At 36.9% G+C, this 23,334-nt stretch overlaps 1 protein-coding gene across 4 annotated transcripts in view; it reads left to right on the top strand.

Moving 5' to 3' along the window:
- Positions 1-748: 748 nt before the first annotated feature.
- The window catches only part of CDK6 (cyclin dependent kinase 6), a 128,538-nt gene continuing 105,952 nt past the window's right edge, over positions 749-23,334 (top strand). For 3 of the 4 annotated variants that reach the window (XR_014028488.1, XR_014028489.1, XM_081343858.1), the window contains exons 1-2: positions 749-1,325; positions 9,543-10,015. Coding sequence is in view for 2 of the 4 variants with exons in the window: in XM_081343858.1 (XP_081199984.1) it covers positions 9,783-10,015 (233 nt within the window). In the remaining 2 variants the exon portion in view is untranslated. Of the gene's footprint in view, positions 1,326-8,399; positions 8,521-9,542; positions 10,016-23,334 lie in introns of those variants that run through there. The other variant, XM_081343859.1, reaches the window with a different exon arrangement.

Consider the following 23,334-nt stretch of genomic DNA (forward strand, 5'->3'; position numbering starts at 1 on the left):
CAACTTTGCTGATAAGAGGCTATTTATGGATGTTTTTCTTTAATCAGCCTCATGGATATTTTATTTAGCCAGTCTCAACTGCAATATGCAAGAGCCCTGGAGGTTCATTGTGTGGTATATTATATGTTTTGTTAAAACCAATTAAATATCATTCCTAAATCTAATGCGGATGAAAGGACTGAAAATACTCTTGCCTAAGGCTACCCAGTGCGGGATGAAATTTGCACAGGAAAGTCAGATTAAAGGTCTTCCACGACCATATTATTCTTATTCATGGGCGTCATGACTACAATGTTCGTTCCCATCATTAGAGTTCTTCTTTTGAGATTTATACAGCGCCGAGCACGGAAGCCTTCCAGCGTTGTGATGCGGCCGGCGCTCCTCCTCCACGTTGGGTTGTCCTTCCCGCGCCTCACCGAACAGCCTGCGTGCTCCTCCGGCCTTGGGGCGCCTGCTTCGTGCGTTGTGCTCGCCGATGCGACCCTTGCGGTATGCGACTGCTTTTGGCAGAGAGCTCGTGCAGGATTTCATTGAGTGTGAAGACAGAGAGCAGAGACAGAAAAGAGAAGAAGGCGGCCGCTGCCTTTGTAGTCTGGCTGGAATGCGGAAATGTTGAAGCACTATGTCAAACTTTTTTGAAACGGGGTCAAATCACATTCAGCCAGCGTGGGAAACCAAGGGGGGAAAAAAAGTAGAGGCGAGGTGGGGGGAAACTCTTTTGCTCCTGCTGCTGGTGTCAAACCGAGCTCAGGAACCGCGAGGAGAGAGAGAGAGAGAGAGAGAGAGAAAGAGAGAAACTGGGACTGCGTGGAGAGGCGGCGGCGGCGGCGTGCAGAGCTAACGCGGAGCCTTGCACTCGGGAGATTGCTCGTTGCAAGGCTTTGATCAGCCCCAGAAAATTTAGCAGCGCCTCTTTCACTCTTTCCCCAAAGAGGGGGAGGGGATCTCAGCGCTTTAAGGTGTAGCCTGCCCTCCCGGCTGGCAGGAAGATGCGAACGCGGGGCAGCGATAGAGCTTCGGAGTTGCTGCTGCCACTACCTGTGTGGCCCCAGTCGCGGCTGCTGGGCTCCGCTCGTGGAAGCGCAGCCTCCCCTGTCACTATGTGAACTCTTCGAATCCGGATCTGCTGCGTGTCTACTTATTTTCACGGGAAGCGGAATTTTTTTAAAAAAATATAGAAAAGACTCTCTCCATTGTTTTTCCTGCCTCATCAGGTCTTTGCTTTTCATCTTTTTCTTTTTAACTATTTTTAACCCCTGTCTTGCTGGAGACCACTCAAGTGGTAACTTCTTCAGAAGAGCCGAAGTGCGCCTGAGCAATTCCAGGTACTTCTAAAAGTGCCCATGTGCTCTTAACAGACCAGTAGCTTAATGCTTCATTAATTTCCAGAGGTGGGGGGCTGGAAAGGGGCTTTCGAGATAACAAAAAAGGGGGGGAGGGTTGGAGACTGAAAAGTATTGTTATTCGTTTCCCCCCTTCTCTCCACGTTACTTGCATGCTTCATAGGGGAGCGTTTTGGGGTGGTCCTTGTGCGATCGCCGCAGCTTCTACAGAGAACCACGTTCGGTGTCCGCGTGGGATTTTCAAGGACATGGTTGAGCCGTCTTAGCCGTGGCCAAAGTAAGAAATGGTGGGGAAGTGTTGCTGCGCAAAACAAACACTTACTTCATTTATTTTCTATTTTAGGAGGCTTCAGAAGGATATTAGAGAAAAGGGAAGGGGTTCAGCCGCCCTAGCCGTGCTGTTGCCGACAGCCTAGTAGCACATGTAGCGCATCAAGTTGATGCATGATTTCTTCACCTAATTTCTGCATGGCAAGCAGTTGAACGTAATTTCGTGGAGTGGGAATTCTAACTTTAACCCTTGGCAACGCTCCCTCTCCCCTTTTCGCTCCGTAGGATGTGTATTTTTATTTAAACGAAAATTGTCTGTCGCCAGCCGCCGCGAGCGCTCCGCATGGAACTCCGCATCATACAATCATCCCCGGGCTGCATGCGTGGCCGCCTCCGACAATCGAAAACGGTATTGCCTGAGCCCCCGCCCCTTGACGACCTCCCACATGGAGCCGCCCCAGTTTCCCATCTTCCAGCCTCTCACATCTGAGGCCGCCTGGACAGTGGGGGGCGACTTCCATCCCGGAGGCACTCGGCGCCTCCGCTCTCTCGTTGGTCATTCTTATTTTCTATTGGCTAATGACCCTTTACTTCAGGGAAGGGTGTGCTTCGTGGTGGTGGTGGGGGGTGCTTGGAATGTTCTTTCCTGCAGTTGCAACTTGTAGTTACTTTGGGTGGTTGTCTTTCATTTCTAACAGATGAGGGTCCTAGTTGTGGTAGAATTGTCCGGTTTCTTTTAAAGCAGATTTTAATAATGTAGTAGCCTTGTAGAAATTATATTGGGCTAGTCAGTTGGTTTGGAGACACCTCCTGAAACCTAGAAAAGCAACTTTGAATTATATGGTGGTGAAAAGGTGGGAACAAAATATATTTTATAAAAGTATTTGTAATCTTACGGACAAAAGGATGACAGCTTTTTAGCATATGAACAGTGCCTGCCGTCATTCCAAAAGATCCACAGCTACCCTTGAGCTTCAGAGTTGCATTTCTCACTTTGGGGTCCTCTGTTCTAGCAGCACAACATGCAGAATTTGTACTCCAAATTCCTTTAGGCATGCTAAAGTTCCCATCCTTAATTTCTGGTTTGTCCAGTTAGGACTGGCAACAATTCCTGCCCCAAACCACAGAGAATCACTGCTGCTCTTTGTAGATTAGCTTTCTCCTATTTGGTACCAGAACAGAATTGCTAATTTTGAATAAGAGAAATTGTGAAAATTAGAAATGGAACTCAAATTTAAGTTGTAAATAGTTAAAATTAACCATAATATTAAACAGGCAAAATAAATATTAAATTTATTGCATAGTTAGCTATTATTTCTGAATTTGGAAGAAAATTATCAGTTGTGGAATGATCTATTTTTGTTCGGTTGAAGCCTAGGAAGGACAAATTGCACTTCTTTGCCTTCTTGCCCTCTTGGTGTTAACTTGTTTTTAAAAAATCCAACCCATAATTATTGTCTAGTTGACTCTGAGAAATGAAAAACTGGTCATATAAATGCTAAAGTTCCCTTTTATCTGTATCATTACATGTGTTGGCTGGAAATGATGGATCCTGCAATCCAGTATATTTGGAAAATGTGAGTTGGCTGAACTGAGATGTGATTTTGTATCATGCACAGGTTCAATGGATTTCATGTAAAGTGAGAAATTCAGATACTGCTCTCTTTCATCTCTATGGAGATTCTTAATCATCCATGTCACAGTTGTCGAAAAGGTGCTTTTCCAAAAGGCAGCTGGACTTTCTTGCCCTGTTATCTTTTGGAAAAGCACCTTTGGGTGCCTTCTTTTTCATGTTCTTCTGTGTAAGAATAGAAACCAGAATGCAGTGCAACTCCAGATTTGTTATTGTATATAAATTGAGAATTGGTTTAAAACTAATACTCAATTTGTTAACAAGCCAAGGTTAGAACTTTGTGAAAATTCTGAATTTTATATCTGGTGCAGAAAAAAATGGCTATTTTGGACAGTTATGGACTTTATTCCCAATTCCACTAATGTTAGTGGGAATCAAATTTCATACATCCTTTGATCTATATATACGTATACTATACATAATTAAGAATTATACAGCTGAGAAAGTAAAGAGTATTACTTTTCTTGAACAACTTTATTGAGAGAAAGCATCCTAATTGAAACAAAAAATCTGCAGGCACTAACACCCAAACACTTTGCTGGCAATAGTAAAGAAAGTCTTTATAAAATTATATCTGAGTTCCTTATTTGGGATTTTTCCCTTACCCAACAATTTGCACATTCTAAAGCAGATAGCAAATTTAAGGGGAGAAAACCCAAAACATTTAATAGCATTTGAATGCCTAGTTAAGCGAAATATTTTTGAATAACCTTCCCAAAAGTAAATGAAGAACACTCTAACCTAGGAAAGAAAATGTGTTAGTTTACAATGGCTCCTGCAGAAAGTCCTTATATTGTGTTTTTATCAATGTGAGCTTTCTAGTGATAGGAAATATAGAAGAACCTCTTGAAAATGATCTTTAAGCAGATTCCTTTGGGAGGAGATAATGTTTCAAATATGAACTCAATTTATTTAGGAATGTGTAAGTATAGGCCAGCATCTTGAATTATGTCCAGAAACAAATGGACTCCACTTATGGTTTATGCAGCTGACTGTTAGGGCAGCCCCAGATAAAGCACATTATATCAATCTATATGAAAGGGGTTAATTCATAAAACACTATGGCCAACATCACAGTAAATATCTTCTGAATCATTCGCAGATATTTCAGTTGTAAAAAGGTTTCTTGCTTAGAGGTTTTTATTCATATTTTCTTTTAGTTTATGAGCAGAAAAAAACTTGATAGTTGCTTTTATCTGTGGTATTTCATGTATTACTCAAGTCATTGTCTTCCTTGCCAATGAATTGTTGTAACATTGGGTATAACACTATATACTTATAGTGTTATAACACTTATAACAATATAAAATAGTGCAAACACAGAGTATAGCTCTTTTTCTGGAGATAATAGTGATTGCAAAGTGATTGCAAGTTGAAAATGTGTGAATTGCAAGTTGAATAACTGATTCAACTTGCAAAGTGGATTGCAAGTTGAAAATGTGTGAATTGCCAAGGGGCAACTATTATGCTGATAGCTCCTGATTTATTTATTTCTTATTTTCTTGAATGAATTTGTATCATATTTCCAGTGCTTAAGGTATTCCCCAGTCCATTATTTTAAAACTTTTTGCAATGCTATAATGAATCAATAATTGTTGGATCACAAAAGACTGCTGCATATCATAAAAAATGAACAAAAGGTTGCTGCAGATTTATTAAGAGAATATACAGGGCTTTTATTGATCCTATATATGTAGAATACTGTTTTACACATATCACTCCCTTCAGGTTCATTGATACATACACTATTATAGGTGTATACTAAAAAATAAGTTGCACTATCTTACCTGCTGAAGAGAAGAGGTTAAAGAAGCTGTTCTTTTCAGCTGAAAAGCTGACAACCTCGACTGAAGACCCGAGCACCATCTGACCACATGAACTCCCATTCCTGCCCTAGCTCCTGCTCACCTAGCAGTTCAAAAGCATGTAAATGCAAGTAGACAAATAGGTACCATTTTGGTGGGATGGTAACAGCATTCTGTGCACCTCGGCATATAATCATGCTGGCCATATGACCACAGAAATGTCTTTGGGCAACACTGGCTCGCTCAGATAAGAAAGAGACCATTGCCCCCTAGACTTGGACATGACTGGGCAGGGAAAACCTTTTACCTGCTTAAGACTATTGTTTTCTGGCCAGTAAATACAGAAGGGAAACCATTTTTTCTTATTGCTGTAAGTTAGTGGTAACATTTCTTACCATTTTATAAGCAAGAAACACAAAACACAAAATACTGCAGATGTGGGAAACAGGCAAGGTGGAGCTCTGCTCATTTTGTGTGACATTACCTGCCCACCGTTGTTCTTGGATTGCATCTTCTTTCCTCAGTGAACTTCTAGTCCCGTGTTGGCGAACCTATGGTACGGGTGCCACAGATGGCACGCAGAGCTCTCTCTGTGGGCACGCATGCTGTTGCCCCAGTCTTAGGCCTTCAGCTGGGTATTATAAAACCTTTTCGCTTTAGGCCTCTGCCACCATGTACCAAAAAAAAGGTTCAATCAATAAATTTCAACTTCTCTTGGGGAAAAAAAGTTCTCACAAAGTTGGAATTGATTGATTGAACTTTTTAGTCCCACCCAGTCTGCAGCTACCACTGCAGCCACGCCCACCCAAAGGGCCACGCCCACCCGGCACCCAATGATACATAAGTGGGTTTTGGGTTGCAGTTTGGGCACTCGGTCTCTAAAAGGTTCGCCATCACTGTTCTAGTCTGTTGCTACTAGCTATAAGAATGCTGTATATTTCTTGAGGTAAATGTTCTTACCTTTAATTTACTAAATGTTTGCTCACTTGAAAGATATATTTACAAGCTTATGTTATTTTCAAATTATTTCTCTTCTCCAGAGACCACGTCCATATTAAAATAATCTTGTGAAAATATAAAACCTCCTTTCATAATGTTTTGTAGTATGTTTAAAAGAAAGCGTATAGGCAAATTGTCATGGATCAAGGGAATTGTAGCCCAACAGACCTGGAAATCACAATTTCAAAACAATATCTGTACAGTTTTTAACTTAGTTAACACCAATATTTCCAAACATCCTTTAAATCATAGTTCTGAGAGAGATACTTGTAGATTTTAATAAGGACTATAATAATTCTACGAGTCAGTCATTCTGGAAGAAGAGAAAAATGATATAGGTAAGCTCTTTTTCCTTTTCAAGAATTATCTGTAAGGTATTTATTTAAAAATGAAAGATAATAAGAGTTTCCTTAAGAAGACAAATGTCTTAACTGTCAGTGATCTTTTTTTAAAGTACCAAAATAAATGATGCAAATATGCATCCCTTCAGAAATGCTTATAGGACATTGGTTGGGAAAAGTTAGCCTATGTTAATTAAGGTTGGCACATGTCATACTAAATTTATTCGTTTTCATACAACGTATTGTTTTCCCATACATCGTGGAAATCATAAGTAGTGATGTCATGGATACTTCTACCACATTTCCATACTTATCAGAAAATAATCTCCATTCTTCAACGTAGTAAATTTGAATAGTCATTTAGAGAATAGTATTATTCATACTCTTTCAACTGCTCAAACAGTTGTCACCAGTGGAGTTAGGACAAGCAGAGAGCTTAAGTATGCAGAATAAAAGCTCATATTGCAGGGTAGGAAAACATACACAAAGCCTGAAAAAAACTCAGAACTTCATAATTCTTGAGCAAACTATTAGAAAAAGAGTTTAATGTTGAAAAGGAAAGGAAGGCTCAGGAAAAAGTATGGGCAGGAGGGAAAATTCAATGGGAGAAATAGAAAGGTATGGAAAGGGACATAAGATTTTAAAAGGAAAACTATGCTGTAGCACAAATAATAAGGATAGTTGGAATAATTAGGGAAATAAGAAAGACAGTATAATGGGAAAACACTTTATAAGAAAAATAACCAAAGTATAGCAATCACCAAAACGCAAGCCTTGTCCAACCTAGCATATTCTAGAGTACTGAAAAAGACATGTCTTCCCAGCCAATCGTCTTCATTGATTAGAAATTCTTAGATTAATTCACGATCTGTGTAGAAGACAAATACAGATAACAGAGCTTTATGAAGAATTTTAGTAAGTTAGCACAAATAGAGCATCTTTCTTAAGACATTATAGCACCCACACCTTTTAAAAGGCTTGCGTGGCTACTTTGAAATCAGTCTTCTCCTAGAATACGTATGCATACTCGGTTTCTTTTCTTTACCAGTAATCCCAGGAAATGTATTTTCAGATGAGAGGATTTTTAACCATCTGCACAAACTTTGTAAAGAACTTGAGTGTTTTAATAAGATGTACTTAGTCCACAGCAACCCACATTGCAAATAGGTTTTTGGTTTACATAGCCACAATGGCAGAAGTAGAGAATTAAGTAGGAGGATGAGAAAAGGAGGTTCAATAATAGAATATATCTTTGGGATAGCTAAGCGGCTAAAGTTTGGAGTGTAAAATCAATTATTCTGTTCTTAATAAACTCAGCTACACAACACTCATATGAACCATAGGCCTGGTTCATGCTCAAGCATACATTAAATTTAAAGTTTTGTTGGAGGCAGGCATAGTGTTTTCTTCAAGAAACTTTCAAAATTCTGGCTTACTGTTATCTAAATGTACCCATTGACTTTTCTATAGTTTACTGAATAAGTTTCAATTTTTTATCTATAAAATATTAGCAATGACCTTAATAATCTTGAAGTTATGTTAAAAGAATCTGTTTTTTTTCATAACCACTGATTTTTGGCATTTACAGCAAAATTAAAAGAGTTTTTGATTCTTGGTGATACTTTGGTTGCTCATTAGTGATAATGCAAAGACGTTGGTGATCTGTATATAAACAGGTTTTGTAGCGCTTGTCACTCCTTATTACTTGAAGGTTGAATTTGCTGTAGCCAGTCAGAACTTATCACTGATTGTAGATGACATCAGCGGATATAAAGCTTACTTCTCTCAACCATGCATTGATTTTTCATTGTTGAATCATTCCCACATTGTCTTGTGAATTCTTCACATACTGGATCTTTTAGATATCTATCTAGAAAAAGATTAGACATAAATATTATGGGGTTTGGATTTATTAAATTATAACATTTGTGGTTTGATTAAAAATTAACTCTACTATTTACCTATTTTACTATTACTCACTAGATGTGAAGAAAGCACTTTTAAGCCTGGTAATTTCAGTGGAACACATCTTACACATAGAAAGCATTCGTTGTGCTTAGTGAGATTACCACCTTGTTTTAAGATGAACATTTAGGAATCTTCTATCACCCTTTGGATGAATTGTATATGTGAGTTTCTTTTCTTCTAAAGTAGCAGATGTCTCTTTGGGCATATATAAGAATTGGCATTTTTAAATTCAGATATGACCAGTTTTAGAAGTATTGAAAAATGCATTTCTTCTACAGTATATCTTGGCTTTGTCTTGCACATTGTTAACTGCGCAAATGGAAGTTGAAAAGTCCTCAGCATTTATCCAAGCCCATTTCTTTTCTGTTTTGCTTGGCTGCAGCTTTGCTTATCTGGCTGTTGCTGTCAATAGTAATTCTCCAATTATATTACTGATTTTCTCCCAGTTTGGAATCCCTCTAGATGTGTGGACTTGATTCCCAGAGATCTCAGTAACAAAAAAATTCTCAGAAAAGTCATTATTTGGTGAGAAATTTTAGAAGTTGGAAGTCTATAAATCTGAAGACCATCTCAGTGGATTATATACTCTGTCCTTGAAGATGGCTTGGAATTTTTGCTAATAGAAATAGAAACCTTCCGTTTTAAAAGATTGATTACTAGTAAATTTTTGAGACTTAACTCAGTAATGACAGTCTTAATTCAGGGAGTTTAGAATGTATAGATTGTGACCTGTTTGGTGAAGAAGTTCATATAATGACTTGTGTCATATTATAATTTGTTTGGTTTAATACCTTGTGTGTATCCAGTTACAACTTGATAATATAAACATAACTGGTTAAAACTACCCTTGGTTTAGTGTAATAGGTAATTCCAACTCTTGTCTCTGAGACCAACTTACTTGACAGTTTTGTTGAGAAAATAAAATGAACATTCTTTGAAGGGAGACAAAATTACTAATATATAGGGAATGGGATATTAATGCTAATAATGGGAACGTAGCCTGATAATGCATACTAAGTAGTGAAATTAATGCTGCTATATTATGTATGAAAAAAGTGAACAGTTGCAATAATAAATGAAAAGATATTCTGTGATGGAGAAATAATATGTTCTCTCTCTCTCTCTTTCTCATTCTCTCTCTCTTTCTCTCTCTCTTTTTCTCTCATACACTTTGGTTTTATAGATTGAATTGGGTTTACACAGAGATTTATTCCAAAGACCATTCACCAGCTAAGCAATAAAACAACCACAGTTTATTACTACAGTTCTTGAATGTTACATTCTGTTGACTGGCCCATCAGTAATTGTTCTGAATACTTGTTGAAGTAGCAGAAAAGGCATTTTGGCAATTGGAATACAGGTCAACAGATTCAACTATTAGAACATCAGGCAACAATTTGTGAAGAAGGAAAGCCGTGAAGTCATGGATAAGGACAACATGAGCCTAGCTGACCAGCAGTATGAATGTGTGGCGGAAATTGGTGAAGGAGCCTATGGGAAAGTGTTCAAGGCTCGAGACTTGAAGAATGGAGGGCGCTTTGTAGCACTGAAGAGGGTGCGGGTGCAGACCAGCGAGGAAGGAATGCCGCTTTCCACTATACGCGAGGTGGCAGTCTTGAAGCATCTGGAAACATTTGAGCATCCTAACGTGGTCAGGTGAGGAAGTGGGGCAGAGAATGTAATCAACTATGTTTGAGATTAGTTGTGTAGATTGAATGAGAATTTTAAGCAAAGGCATTTGAGTATTAGAGCAGATATATGGAATAGTTTGTTTAAGTGAATATATTGCCAGCCTAACCCTTCTGTGCTTGAGCTTTTCCTCCTACGCATTCAAACATCCATCTCCAGAGGCATAGGTGTGTGACTTAAGTATTTGAGTGGATGGGCATGGTGCCACATGTATGCATTGATTTCTGGAACACAAAAAGGAAAAACAAAAAGAGTGTCTTTTGTACTGGGAATTATTTGTGCCTAAATCAACCTATAATTTTTTTAGGACTATTAAATATTGCCCTTAAGACAATACTCATTCTATATGGTATCCAAGTTAATTTTGAAATTAGAACTTAATTTAGAATATGTAGTCCCTTCTAAACAATTCAAGAGTACCGGTATATAGAATATATTAAAATTGCATGTGAAATAGAAATTCAAAATGGGTAAATGTCTGTGGAGATTCTCAGTCATCCGGGTCATGGTCAAAGGTGCTTTTTCAAAAGGCAGCTGGACTGTTTTTTTTTCCTTGAGGAAAACAGTGTTTTGCTTCTCATCAAAGAACATCAATTCGAATGGTGGAGGAGGATGGAAACATTAGTTATGAGAGGATGGTGGGGAGTGGGATGGAAGGATCATAATTCTTTGCAGTCATCTGTTCAATAGCACTCTGAGAGCCTTTGAGGCCACTTGGGAGTTTATCTGTGCCCTCAGGGTGACCTGAATCAGAGGGCAAATGGGAGTGGAGTCTTCTTGGAACTGCTGAAAGGACTGTGTTGTAGACAAAGAGATTGGTGGTGTCGTATTCCTCTCCCTCTGTTGAGGGAGGACTGTTCAGTTCTAACATAGGTGGCCTCTTTTTCACCCTCTTTCAAACCAGTGGTCTTCTCTATCCAGAATGTGGACTTTGCTGTCTTCAAAAGAGTGACCTTGGTCTTTCAAATGCAGATGGACCGAATCTTGTCCTGAGGGTTTGTTTTCCTATATTGTGCCATGCATTTATTTATTTTTATTTTTTTATTTTAATTCCATTTATATCCCGCCCTTCTCCGAAGACTCAGGGCAGCTTACAAGCTTAGCAGTAGCCTTCATTCTATGTATATGCCTGCTTATTAGGGCTTTCACACACACCCCCAAGCGGCATTATTACAAAGTCAGCTTAATTGCCCCCAACAATCTGGGTCCTCATTTTACCTACCTCAAAAAGATGGAAGGCTGAGTCAACCTTGAGCCTGGTGGGATGCGAACCTGCACTAATTGCAGGCAGCTGGTGTTACTTAAGGAGGCATTAGCCCACTGCGCCACCAAGGCTCTTCCTAAGTTGTGAAGTGGTTGTTTTGTTTTCCACTGTACAGATCTACACTTATCTCACTGCATTGTACAGGTAGTCCTGATCTTACAACAGTTCATCTAGTGACTGTTCAAAGTAACAATAGCACTGAAAAAAGTGACTTACGACAATTTCTCACACTTTTGACAGTTGCAGCATCCCCATGGTCACATGATCAAAATTCAGAAGTTTGGCAGCTGACTCATATGTATGACAGATGCAGTGTTCCAGCGTCATGTGATCACCTTTTGCGACTTTTCTGACAAAGTCAGTTGGGAAGCCAGATTCACTTAACAACCGTGTTACTAACTTAACAACTGCAATGATTCACTTAACAACTGTGGCAAGAAAGATTGTAAAATGGGGCAAAACACACTCAACAAACATCTCAGCAATAGAAAGTTTTTGGTCCATTGTGGTTATAAGTCAAAGACTACCTGTATTACATATGTCACATTGCTCAGTTTGTGTTTGGGTGTTTTATGCTTGGGGTGGACAAGCTTCTGTCTTAGTGTATTCGCATTGCACAAAATTGGAAAACGAATACACTAAGGCAGAAGCTTCTCCACTTCAAGGATAAAACATGTTGCCTACCTAGTCAGAAATAAGCCATATTGAATTCAACAGAACTTAATTTCCACTAAAGATTGTTGCAACCTTGGTTGCAGTGGTCTTTAAATATAATACATCTCAGGTCACAGTAATTCCTGGCCTAATTTTTTATAGGTTTGAAAATATGATTTAGAAGTTTTTTTAAAAAGGAAAGAGTTGTTCATTCCCATCTATGATGGTTTTAGCTTTTGTAAGTTTTAGATTTTATAAATGGTCCAGAAATAATACAAGGTTGTTCATCAGTAATAGAAAAAACTCCTGTCTATGATTTACCCTATGTTCTTGCTGATATGATAGTTGTATGTGAAGATTCATTTACAATTTTCATGGGTGGAGTCCCAGTAGTTCTAATCATACTGTTTCTTTAGATGAGTAATATGTCTGATATGTAATAATATGAGGTTCAAATGTACATGATGACTAATTATAAAAAAATGCCTATGCATAACAGGTATTATGATGGAATTTGAAAGAAGCTAGGTTAGAACCTTTAGTGAAATTTTCCAGGGAATTTTTGCAAGTATATAAACAAGTAATAAATCTTCATATTTGGAACCTACTAAAATAAAAATTTTGCAATCCTGTATCAACTTACTTTAGATATCCTGTTTAAACATTAATATAGTATTTCTATATCTATCAACATAATGAGATTAGGAAGACCCTTATGTTTTGCTTTTCTACATGCCACAATGATTTTAAGTATGAAAAATGGTCAGAAGTAACTTTTTTCAGTGCCATTGTAACTTTGAACTATCACTAAACAAGCTGTTGTAAGTTGAGGACTGCCTGTACTACAGGTGCTACAGTTTGAGTCATTTTCTGTCGTGATAATTTTTAAGAAAGAGAAATCTATAATCTATTTTGGAGTATGTTTTTAATATATTTATAATGTTTGATTTCATGGGAAAGTTCTATTTGTTATTGTATGCAGTAATGGGTGAATATCTTTTTCTCAAATATAAAAGTGAATAATATAGTGTTTTGGTTTTTTCAGTTAAATAAGAGCAAAAGATGATGTCATAGTACCTTGTTATATTAGAAATAGTTGATAGAAAAGATATCACAATGATAGTAGAATTTATTGTACTAGATGTAGTATTTAAAACTTGGTTGTTAGGTGTTGACCCTCTTACAGTAATTTGTTAGTCAATAATTAGCTTAAGAAGAATCCTCTAGGACAGGGCTTTTCAACCAGTGGTACGGGTACATTGGCACCTGGCAGGTGGTATGCAACCATCCTAGAAAAGTAGCGGGGGAGGGGAATGAGCTGAACCGGTGGCAGCACCCCACAAGCCTGAGCGAGAGATAGCTGAAGCTGCAGGGCTGTCAGGGCTCAGTGGAAGCGCCAGGATCAGTGCCAGTCTCCAGCTGGAGCTTGGCGCTGATCCTGTCACTTCTGAGCCCAGAAGAATTGCTGATCAGCTGGAATGTTGCAGCATCTCCAGGGTCTTGTGATTTACAATCAGATGCTTGGTAACTGATTCATATTTATGACGGTCACAGTGTCCCAGGGTCATGTGAAGTGACCAAAACCTGCTGCATCCACCCAGAAGACTGGGGGAATAAACACCAAACACCACCCCACACCACCCCTGCTGCCAATCCTCAACAGAAATGCTCACAACAATGAAAACGTCGGACAGGAGGAAATGCGCCGCCAGGCAGGTGTCTTGCTTGGCTGTGGCTTGGGGGGGGGGCACTTTTTTTCAGTGCCATTGTAACTTCGAATAGTCACTAAGTGAACTGTTGTAAGTTGAGGATTACCTGTATTTCATCAGTTTTTTCCCCTTTTTTTTGGTCATCAAGTTTTTGACACCTTGCTAGGTGACTGGTGGTACTCGGATGTTGCCATATCCTAAAAGTGGTACATTGGGTGAAAAGGTTTCCCTGCTCTAGGATCAAACCTATTTAGTCTAGAATATTTTTCCACCAAGATTTGAGGATTATAGCACAACTTACTTGAGGTGCTCAATATCTGATGTTAAATAAAATACCTCTTTCCAATATTGGACATTGTATATAGGCATCATAACTTAACAACTTTATTCTCTATGGATCATTTCCTTTTGGAATGAGGAACTATCACCACAAGGGATAGAGATTTGATTCAAAAGGAATTAATTGGGTGTGGAATCAAGTCTTTGCATGCAGCTCTTTTCCATGCAGTGTTACAGTTTAAAACAATACATCTAGGTTTCACATAGAGTGATCTATAGTAATCTTTGCTTGATTTGTCTTACATGCATATAGACCTGGTTTGGTCAACAATACTGAATCCAGATCTTCCACTTTTTTAAATTTTCCATATCAGAATAAATTGTTCATAATATGAAAGATGTCCTTGCTTGGTTTCTATAAGAGAATTAGTGCAAAATGTTTCCTGAGATGTTCCTTAAAATGTGTTTTTATTTTATCCTAAACTTTAAAATCACTATGTTCGAGAAGGCAAGAAGATCTATCCTCCAATGTTAAATGTTCAGGTAATCCAGAAAAGGACAGTTAAAGAAACAATAGACATTCAGCTTCCTTCCTTTTTCATTGAAATGCAATCTTTCAAAATTCAGTGAAAAATACTTATAGAAAGCAAGTTTTGTTTTCTTATAATATTAATCCTTTCAGAAATCCTTTAATAATTTTGCTTCTAAAACTGCGCTAATGCTCTGAATAGCCAAATAATAACAGCTGCCCATATTTGTTTTCTTTGGTCAGTGCTAGTCGATTCAATAATTATTCTGTGTAGATTTAGTATAATCTGTTGGAACGAACTGATATAAAACTCATTTACCGGTAGTTAAAAGTCATCGTTGGGTGATAATGCTTTAATGTCTTACTTGGAACTAGTACTGTGTAATAGCTGGGAGTTTCAAGGTAGATCTGAGATTGAATAAAAGAAATAAGAATTGAGGTTTGCACATGCAGATAAGCATAATTTCCTTTAAAATGATTTGTATGCTAAACAATAATTAATTGGGTTCATCCAACACACTAAGGTATAGGTGATGGTGTTATAAAACAATTTTCCTGGTTCAGAGAACATGCTAAGCCAACTTCTAACATTATAATTTAATGAGATATGCCTTGCATCCATTGGTTTCAAGGAACACCATCAAAACTTTTTAATATCACCTACAATTGAAACTACAGAAAGAATTCTGAAATGTTACCTTTTGTATTCTACTGTATAATCCACGTATACACAGAGTAAGGGTCTTCTGAAGCTAATACTTATTTGTAAGAGAATCTAGAATTTTAAAACGTTTGAAACTCTTTGGAAATTCTTCTTTTTCACCTTTCCCCTACTAAAAAAAGCCAAGGCTTATTATATATAAATATCTAAGCATACCATGTGCATAAGCATACTGGCACTTCAATTGTGTTTGGTAAGATAAATTCCGCGTACCCAGAGTTCAGGTTGGAAGATTAAATGTTTAATTAGTCGTTATTGTCCAGAATATATAAAATTGGCACAAATATATCCCCCAGTTATGTAAGATAACATTCACTGCTTGCAGAAAACATGAAGTATATGCAGACAAAGGAAAGACTTTGCCAGGAACAAATGACATATTGAATCCAGGAAATTCCTGTGTGTAAAATTAGGAATATTTCCTGCTGTAATGCATCTGTAAATATTCTGATTATATTTATTGCATCCAGCACCACATAACAGCTTGATTGTATTGGAATCTGCACTTATAGAATATGAATCAGAAGTGGAGTATTTCAACTCAAAGTATCCCATATCAAATGATACTGGTGTGTTTGTGTGTATGTGTTTACCAAATGTTAAAACAAAAATAAACTTTGCTTTTCATTTAATAGATTTTCAGCTTTAAGTCTGCCCCTTAAGCAGCTGCCCAAAACTCTGGTAGATGTAGTTATTTTTACTATTGTAGAAAAAGTTATTTCTAATATTAACTATGCACGATGGTAGCAATGATTTCTAAGTTCACAAAGATACGGAAGAAGGGGCGGGACCAGTGCCATGGTGGGACGACATCCTTTGGAAGTTCCCGAAGGATTGTCGCTTTTCAGCTGTTTAGGGGATCTGTCTGAGTTTCAAACAGATCAGAGCTGTCCTGTAGGGACAGTGAAGAAGGGAGGCACAGTTTTGGCAGCACAGGAGGGATCGCAACCTCCTGGAGAGTCAACGGAAGCTTCCCGGACCAGCAGCTGTCAGACGGCCATTGCGAGCGTCACAAGCCAGGGCAGCCACTTGGAAGATCTTGAAAGTAAGTTTGGAGGATTGCCTGGGTGAGAAGATTGAGAATCCTTAAATGCTGGAAACTGTGTGTGTGTGGGGGGGGGGAAATAAGAAGAATTTGACGCCGTGGAGAAGGGGGGGAGCGGATTTTTAAACTGCTCCTCTCCTGGAACTGCAGCGGTGGATAACAATGGAAGGCAAAAGAAGGTAATGAATCAAGTATCTTGGCTGAGAATACCCTTGAAGCTTAAGAAAAAAAGGGAGAGTAAGTGACCTTGAATGACAGCTGCAGGACTCACTGATAAGAAGTTTACAGTGTTTTTTTAGTTTGCGGAATGGTGGATTGTTTTTTATTTTGATTTTTTTTCCTTTTTGACTAAGGGCACAGAGACTTTGAAACGAACAAAGAGCGTAACCCGTATGGATTAATTTCTTCTTCTTTTTTAGATATAAGGATATTTGGCTTTTTCCTTCTTTTTTTCTTTCCTTTTCCCTTAGTTCTCACCCTTACTTGTCGCTGAAATTTTTCGTACTCTTTTTTTTTGGCGGGGGGGAGCACGTTTGGATTATAATACCCCATCGACATTTATATTACAAACTACTGGAGAAAATGAAGAAGACCACAACACACATAGCAACAGCTGCCCTAATATCACAGAGTCCGGTGGCACAGAAATCACTGGACAACACAACACAGCAAGATAGATCCAACATGGAATTGAAAAATATGATACTGGCTCTACACACAAACTTCAAAGAAGGGATCGGCAAACTAGAAGAAGACCTAAAAGAGGTCAAAGAACTGATGGAGAAAAATGAACAAAGATTGCAACAAGCAGAAGAAAGAATTAACAGATAAAGAGACTAGAGGAGATTGATAACCGACTTACATTAACAGACAGGAACCAGAAGAAAATGATCATTGCTTTAGAGATGGATAGAGCTGATTATTATTTAAGATTCCAAAATGTTGAAGAAGAAAAGGGAGAGAACCTAGCAGATGTAATGGCGGGAATATTAGCAGAAGCATTGGAGGAAAGCAAGGAAAAGATAATTAATGATATAGATGAGATATTTAGAATACACACTAGATATGCAACGAGAAATACTCTCCCCAGAGAGGTGTATATAAGATTTACTAAAAAAGCATTAAGGGTAGATATACTACAGAAACTGAGAAATGTTAAAATAAAATGCAAAGGAAGAGAGATAGTGATGTTAAAACAGACCCCAAGAAGAGTGAGAGACCTGAGAAAGGAGTATCAATTTCTGACAAAATGCTTAATTAAAAAAGGGATAAATTTTAGATGGTTAATACCAGAAGGAGTAATGATTAAATGGCAAGAATAGAGAATTAAATGGGCACAATAGAGAAAGCAGAACTTTTCTATGATCAATACTTTGGGCAGCAAGAAGAAGAAAGGCTGAGAGGGGAAAGAGTAATCAGACAGCAAGGAGACGAGACAGAGAAGCAACGCAGTAAGTATAGCATAGAACAGGAGGAAAGGATGTTGAGAGAAGGGACGAGCAAAAGAGGCAAAAGAGCAAAGAGAGATGAGAATAATGAGAGCAACTAAAACTTCAAATAAATAATCATGGAAGAAGAAATAAAAGCAATTTTGATAAACGTAAATGGACTAAATTTGACTATAAAAAGAAAACACTAAATAAATTGGGGAAATTTAAAAATGGATATACTTTGTTTACAAGAAGTTCATATTAAGAAACAACATAAAAATCTACTACAATATCCAAAATTGGGAGAATTACATACCTCACTTGCAGATCAGAGAAAAAGAGGTGTGGTATTATATATCCAAAAAGCAATACAAAGTACATTGTTATATTCAGATGAAGAAGGGTAAATTTTAATGGTGGAAGTAATTATGAATTGTAAAAAAACTTTATTGGTAGCGATTTACGCCCCAAATGGAAACCAAGACAATTTTTATTCAAAATTACACCAGAAAAATAATAGAATAGGAATTCGAAAGCATATGTATGATTGGAGATTTCAATGCTATTGTAAAGGGCGGGCTGGATTATAATATGACAAAAAAAAATAAGACCCTAAGGAGAACACTTCCAAAATCTTTTCATAATATGGTGGACAAATTAAATATACTAGATGTTTGGAGAGAAAAATATCCGGAAAAGAAGCAATATACATTCTATTCTAACAGACACCAGTCCTGGTCGAGAATAGATATAATATGGACATCAATAGACTTATTTACAAGTACACAAAATATAAACATAGAAACAAGCACATGAGTGGACCACAACCCAGTCACAATTACATGGAAAGGACAAAAAAAAAGAGAACAAGATGGACATTAAATCAAACTGTATTGAATGAAAAAAACTTCCAGCAAAATATGGAAAAAGAAATGACTTTCTTCTTTAAGGAAAACAAAACAGAAGATACCTCACTTCAAAATGTCTGGGATACGGCGAAAGCATACATGAGAGGACTTGCTATATCTTATATGCGGAAAAAGAATAAACAGAAAAGACAAATTAGGGAAAAACGAGGAAGAATATAAGACTCTTGAGAAAGAATTACAGAAAGATACACAAAACAAAAAGATAAAAAATTTAATGGAGTTGAACAAGCATAAAATGAACTTAATAGAAAATGAAGAGGTAGCAAGGAAAATAAAGGCAGCTAAACAAATCTTTTTTGAACATGCAAACAAACCAGGGAGATGGTTGACATACAAAATTAAAAAGGAGAAAGAGAAGAGATGGATTAAACAACTGGAAGATGCCGAGGGGACTTTACAACACCGGAATGAAGAAAAGAAAAAAATAGCTTGGGAATATTATGAGAATTTATATAAGCAACAAGTAGTTTCAGATGATAGAATAAAACATTTCTTGGAAAAAACAGAGATACCTAAAGTACCAGAGAAATTTAAAAAGCTATTAGAAGACAAAATAACAATGATGGAATTAACAGAAGCAATTAAAAAACAAAAGAATGGCAAAACACCAGGACCAGATGCGCTACCAGCAGAACTATATAGAACATTGCATGAACTGTTAGGCAATGTAATGCTGGAACTCTTTAATGAACTCCTCACTGAAGCTAAGATACCAGATTCATGGTCGGAAGCACTTATTACCCTGATACCAAAGGAAGAAACGGAAATACAGAAAATAAAGAACTATAGACCAATTTCCTTGCTGAGTGTGGACTATAAAATATTCGCATCAATCATGGCCAAAAGGCTTTAAAAGTTCCTAAACGAATTTATACATATGGATCAAAATGGGTTCCTGCCCAAAAGACAGATTAGAGACAATATGCGAATTATATTAAACACATTAGAATATTATGAAACACATCCCAAAAAACAGATGGCATTGATGTTTTTGGATGCGCAGAAAGCATTCGACAATGTGAATTGGCAATTCATGATAAGACTACAGATTATGGATTTTAGGGAGAAATTTATAAATGTAATTAAAGCAATTTACAATAAGCAAATAGCCAAAATAATGATTAATGGAGATATGACTGAAAAGATTAACATTATTAAGGGAACAAGGCAGGGATGCCCTTTATCCACATTATTGTTTGTATTGACATTGGAGATACTAAATAGAACTAAAACAGAATAAGGATATAAAAGGTATGAAAGTTAAGAGAGAATATAAGCTACAAGCTTTCGCAGATGATTTAATATTTATCTTGGAGAAGCCATTAGAGACAGGACCTGTATTAATAGAACAAATAGAAAAATATGGTGAGGTAGCAGGTTTGAAGATTAATAAAGATAAAACAAAAATGTTAGTGAAAAATATTACTGAAAAACAAAAAAAAGAATTGATGGGAAAGTTAGAGATACAGATTGTAAAGAAGGTAAAATATCTGGGGATTCACCTGACAGCAAGATGTACAACAATTAAAGAAGATAATTATTACAAATTGAAAAGACAAATCGAAGTAGATTTGGATAAATGGAAAAAGGTACAACTATCATTAATGGGTAGGATTGCAATAATCAAAATGAATATATTACCACGATTGTTGTTTTTGTTTTCAACAATACCAGTAAGATTGGAAAAGAAATATTTTGAGGGGCTAAATAAAATAATTTTGAAATATATTTGGCAGGGGGAAAAAGCAAGGATTAATTTAAAAATGTTACAGGATGCAAGACTCAGAGGTGGGTTTAGCTTACCTAATTGGGAATTATATTACCAGGCTGCAGTAATGTCATGGATGAGAGAATGGATTTTACTGAGGAATACTGGATTATTGACATTAGAGGGACATGATTTACAGTTGGGATGGCATGCATTCATATGGTATGGGAAAAATGGAATACACAGCTATGTCCAGAGACGCCATATCAAGAATTCTTTATTGATGGTTTGGGAGAAAATAAAGAGGAGGCATTACTTGAGGATTCCAGATTGGCTCTCAATGATGGAAGCGTTAATACACCCCAATATGTTTAACATGGGAAACATTATAAGATATAAAGACCTACTAACAGAAGCTGAAAACCAAACAACTATTAGAGGAACAAGGAATAAAGATGGATTGGTACATGAGAAGGCAAATACAATCTAGATATGAAAAAGATGCTAAAATAGATGGTTTTAATTTGGGGAGAACAGAGTTAGATGAAATACGGGAACTGAAGAAAAATGGATTAAAAATGTATAGCTACTTATTATATAGGGAATTAGAGGAGAAGCAAGTTAAGGAGTCAATGATAAAATGGTCAAGAAATTTTGGATATACGATTGAATTAGATAGATGGCAGCAATTGTGGGAAAGAAACTAAACTGACAATGGCGACAGCGTATAAAGAAAATATGTACAAGATGTTCTACAGATGGCATATGTCTCCAGAAAGACTAGCTAAAATCTTTAAGGACAGATCTATGAAATGTTGGAAATGCCATCAAATACCAGGCTCTTTCTATCATATGTGGTGGACGTGTGCAGAAGCTAAAACCTATTGGAACATAATCAAATCATGGATAGAAAAGATGATACCACAACGTATAGAATTAAGACCAGAAATATTCCTGTTGGGTATTTTACCAGAGAAATATAGCAAAGAGAACACATATTTGATTATTCATATAACCACTGCAGCTAGGATTGTGTTTGCACAAAACTGGAAGGCACTGAAAGCTCCTCCAGAAGAAGAGGTGATCAGGAAAATAATGGAATGTGCGGAAATGAATAGATTAACAATGATAATTAAAGATAAGACAGTCAGAGTATTATGAAATTTGGGGAAAATTTTATGAGTGGGTGAAAAAGAATATGCTTAAAAGACAGCTAACACTAATTTAGATGGAAGAAAGATGAGGAGATAAGGATATTATCATACCTAATATAGACATTGAAAATCTAAGGAGAGGAGCTGCTCGGACATTACCCTTGAATTGTATCAGAAGAGGAATGGGAGGGAAGAAAGAGGAGAGAGGGAAGAGAGTAGAGGAAGGGGGAGAAAGTAGGAAAGTTGGAGGGAAAGAGGAGGAGAAGTGGGGAGAAACGGGAGGGGAGTGGTGAGGGAAAGGGGAGAGGAGAGGAAGAAGATGGAAGTAGGAAAGAAAGGAGAAAGGGAGAAAGAAAGTAGAGAAGAGGGAAGAGAGAGAAGGAGGGTGGATACAGTGAAAGGGGAAATGGACGAGCAGCACCCAAACTTACGTGTATTTATGTATGGCAATATATTTGTTGACTTGTTTGTGGAAGAAATGGGAAAATAAAACTGTGTGTGTGTGTGTGTGTGTATATATATGTCAAATGCTTGTTAACTATTCTTTGTTAGCAATTTAAAATTTACACACACACACACACACACACACACACACACACACACACACACACATATATATATATATATATATATATATATATATATATATATATATATATATATATATATATATATATATATATATATATATATTAAAAAAACAAAAACAAAAATGCTGAGTGCACATTTGAGGAAAAAGTTCTTTGTCATGCTCTTTCTCTCTCCCGTGTTAACTTCCAAGATTCTGACTTCGGAAAATTAGTTTCACCTCCAAAACCATAAATCAGCCAGTGCAAGATGTCATGTCATGTTGAGCTGATAATATTTATTTTATGCAAAAGTCCTTTTCAGTAGTGCATATACTTCTTTTCTACATATTTTGTAAATATGCTTAGAACAGTGTATCCCAACCTTTAAGATGTATAGACTTTAACATACTGCCTTGTTGAAGATCACACAATTTAAAAGTTGAGAAATTTTTGAGACTGAGAAACACACTCTTAGACTATAGAAGGAATATCATTAGGGTATCCTGCTGTGCTTCCTGTCCATATGTTTTGTCGTTTGTGCACCTGAAAGTAAATATTTTATCAGTTCCTTTATTGTATTATCACTGGTGATTCTGAGAAATATGTACTCTACTTATTTGTCATGAAATTCTATTTATAACAGTATTGTAATACATTTAAGACATTTCAAAGACTTCCCCTGTACTAAAATCAGAATCAAACTTTGTCCTGAATGTTATATGGAAATTATATGGATTACATAGTTCTTAAATGTAAGGCCAAAAAGGATGCAGGAAGAAGAAACAGGCTCCCTATATATATATATCATTCTTTCTCCCCACCCCTTCCCTTAGTATGTTTGAAAAAAAGTTCTATTTAAATAAACAAAGGTATCATTAAAAGTGCTATTCTTTTAGCTATGAGGAAATGTTTTGTCATGTTTCCCTGGAATACATGCCATGTGGCTTTGTGTTTTCTTATTGAGAAAAATACCTTTTGAGCAGAAAGCTTTGTACAGTTAAAACTCATATGCTTCTCTGTTAGTGGTCATTGCTCACAATGGCTGGCATGTTTTTCATAAAAAAGTATATTTGACAAATTACCACCATATAAATGCATTGTTTATAAGTGGTATTTATTACAAAAATTGATCCTAATAAACAATTTGTTCAAATTAAAGGGATCCCGTGAATGTGTAAATGTACTTACCTATAGTCTATTTAAAACCATGGTCCATTTTCTTAGTGTTGATATCTTTCACATTATTATCTTCTGTCTGGCAGGTGTAAGGGGTTGGGAGATAACTAACTTAATAG

Source organism: Vipera berus (assembly GCF_964194415.1).
Source record: "Vipera berus genome assembly, chromosome: Z".
Taxonomy (NCBI): domain Eukaryota; kingdom Metazoa; phylum Chordata; class Lepidosauria; order Squamata; family Viperidae; genus Vipera; species Vipera berus.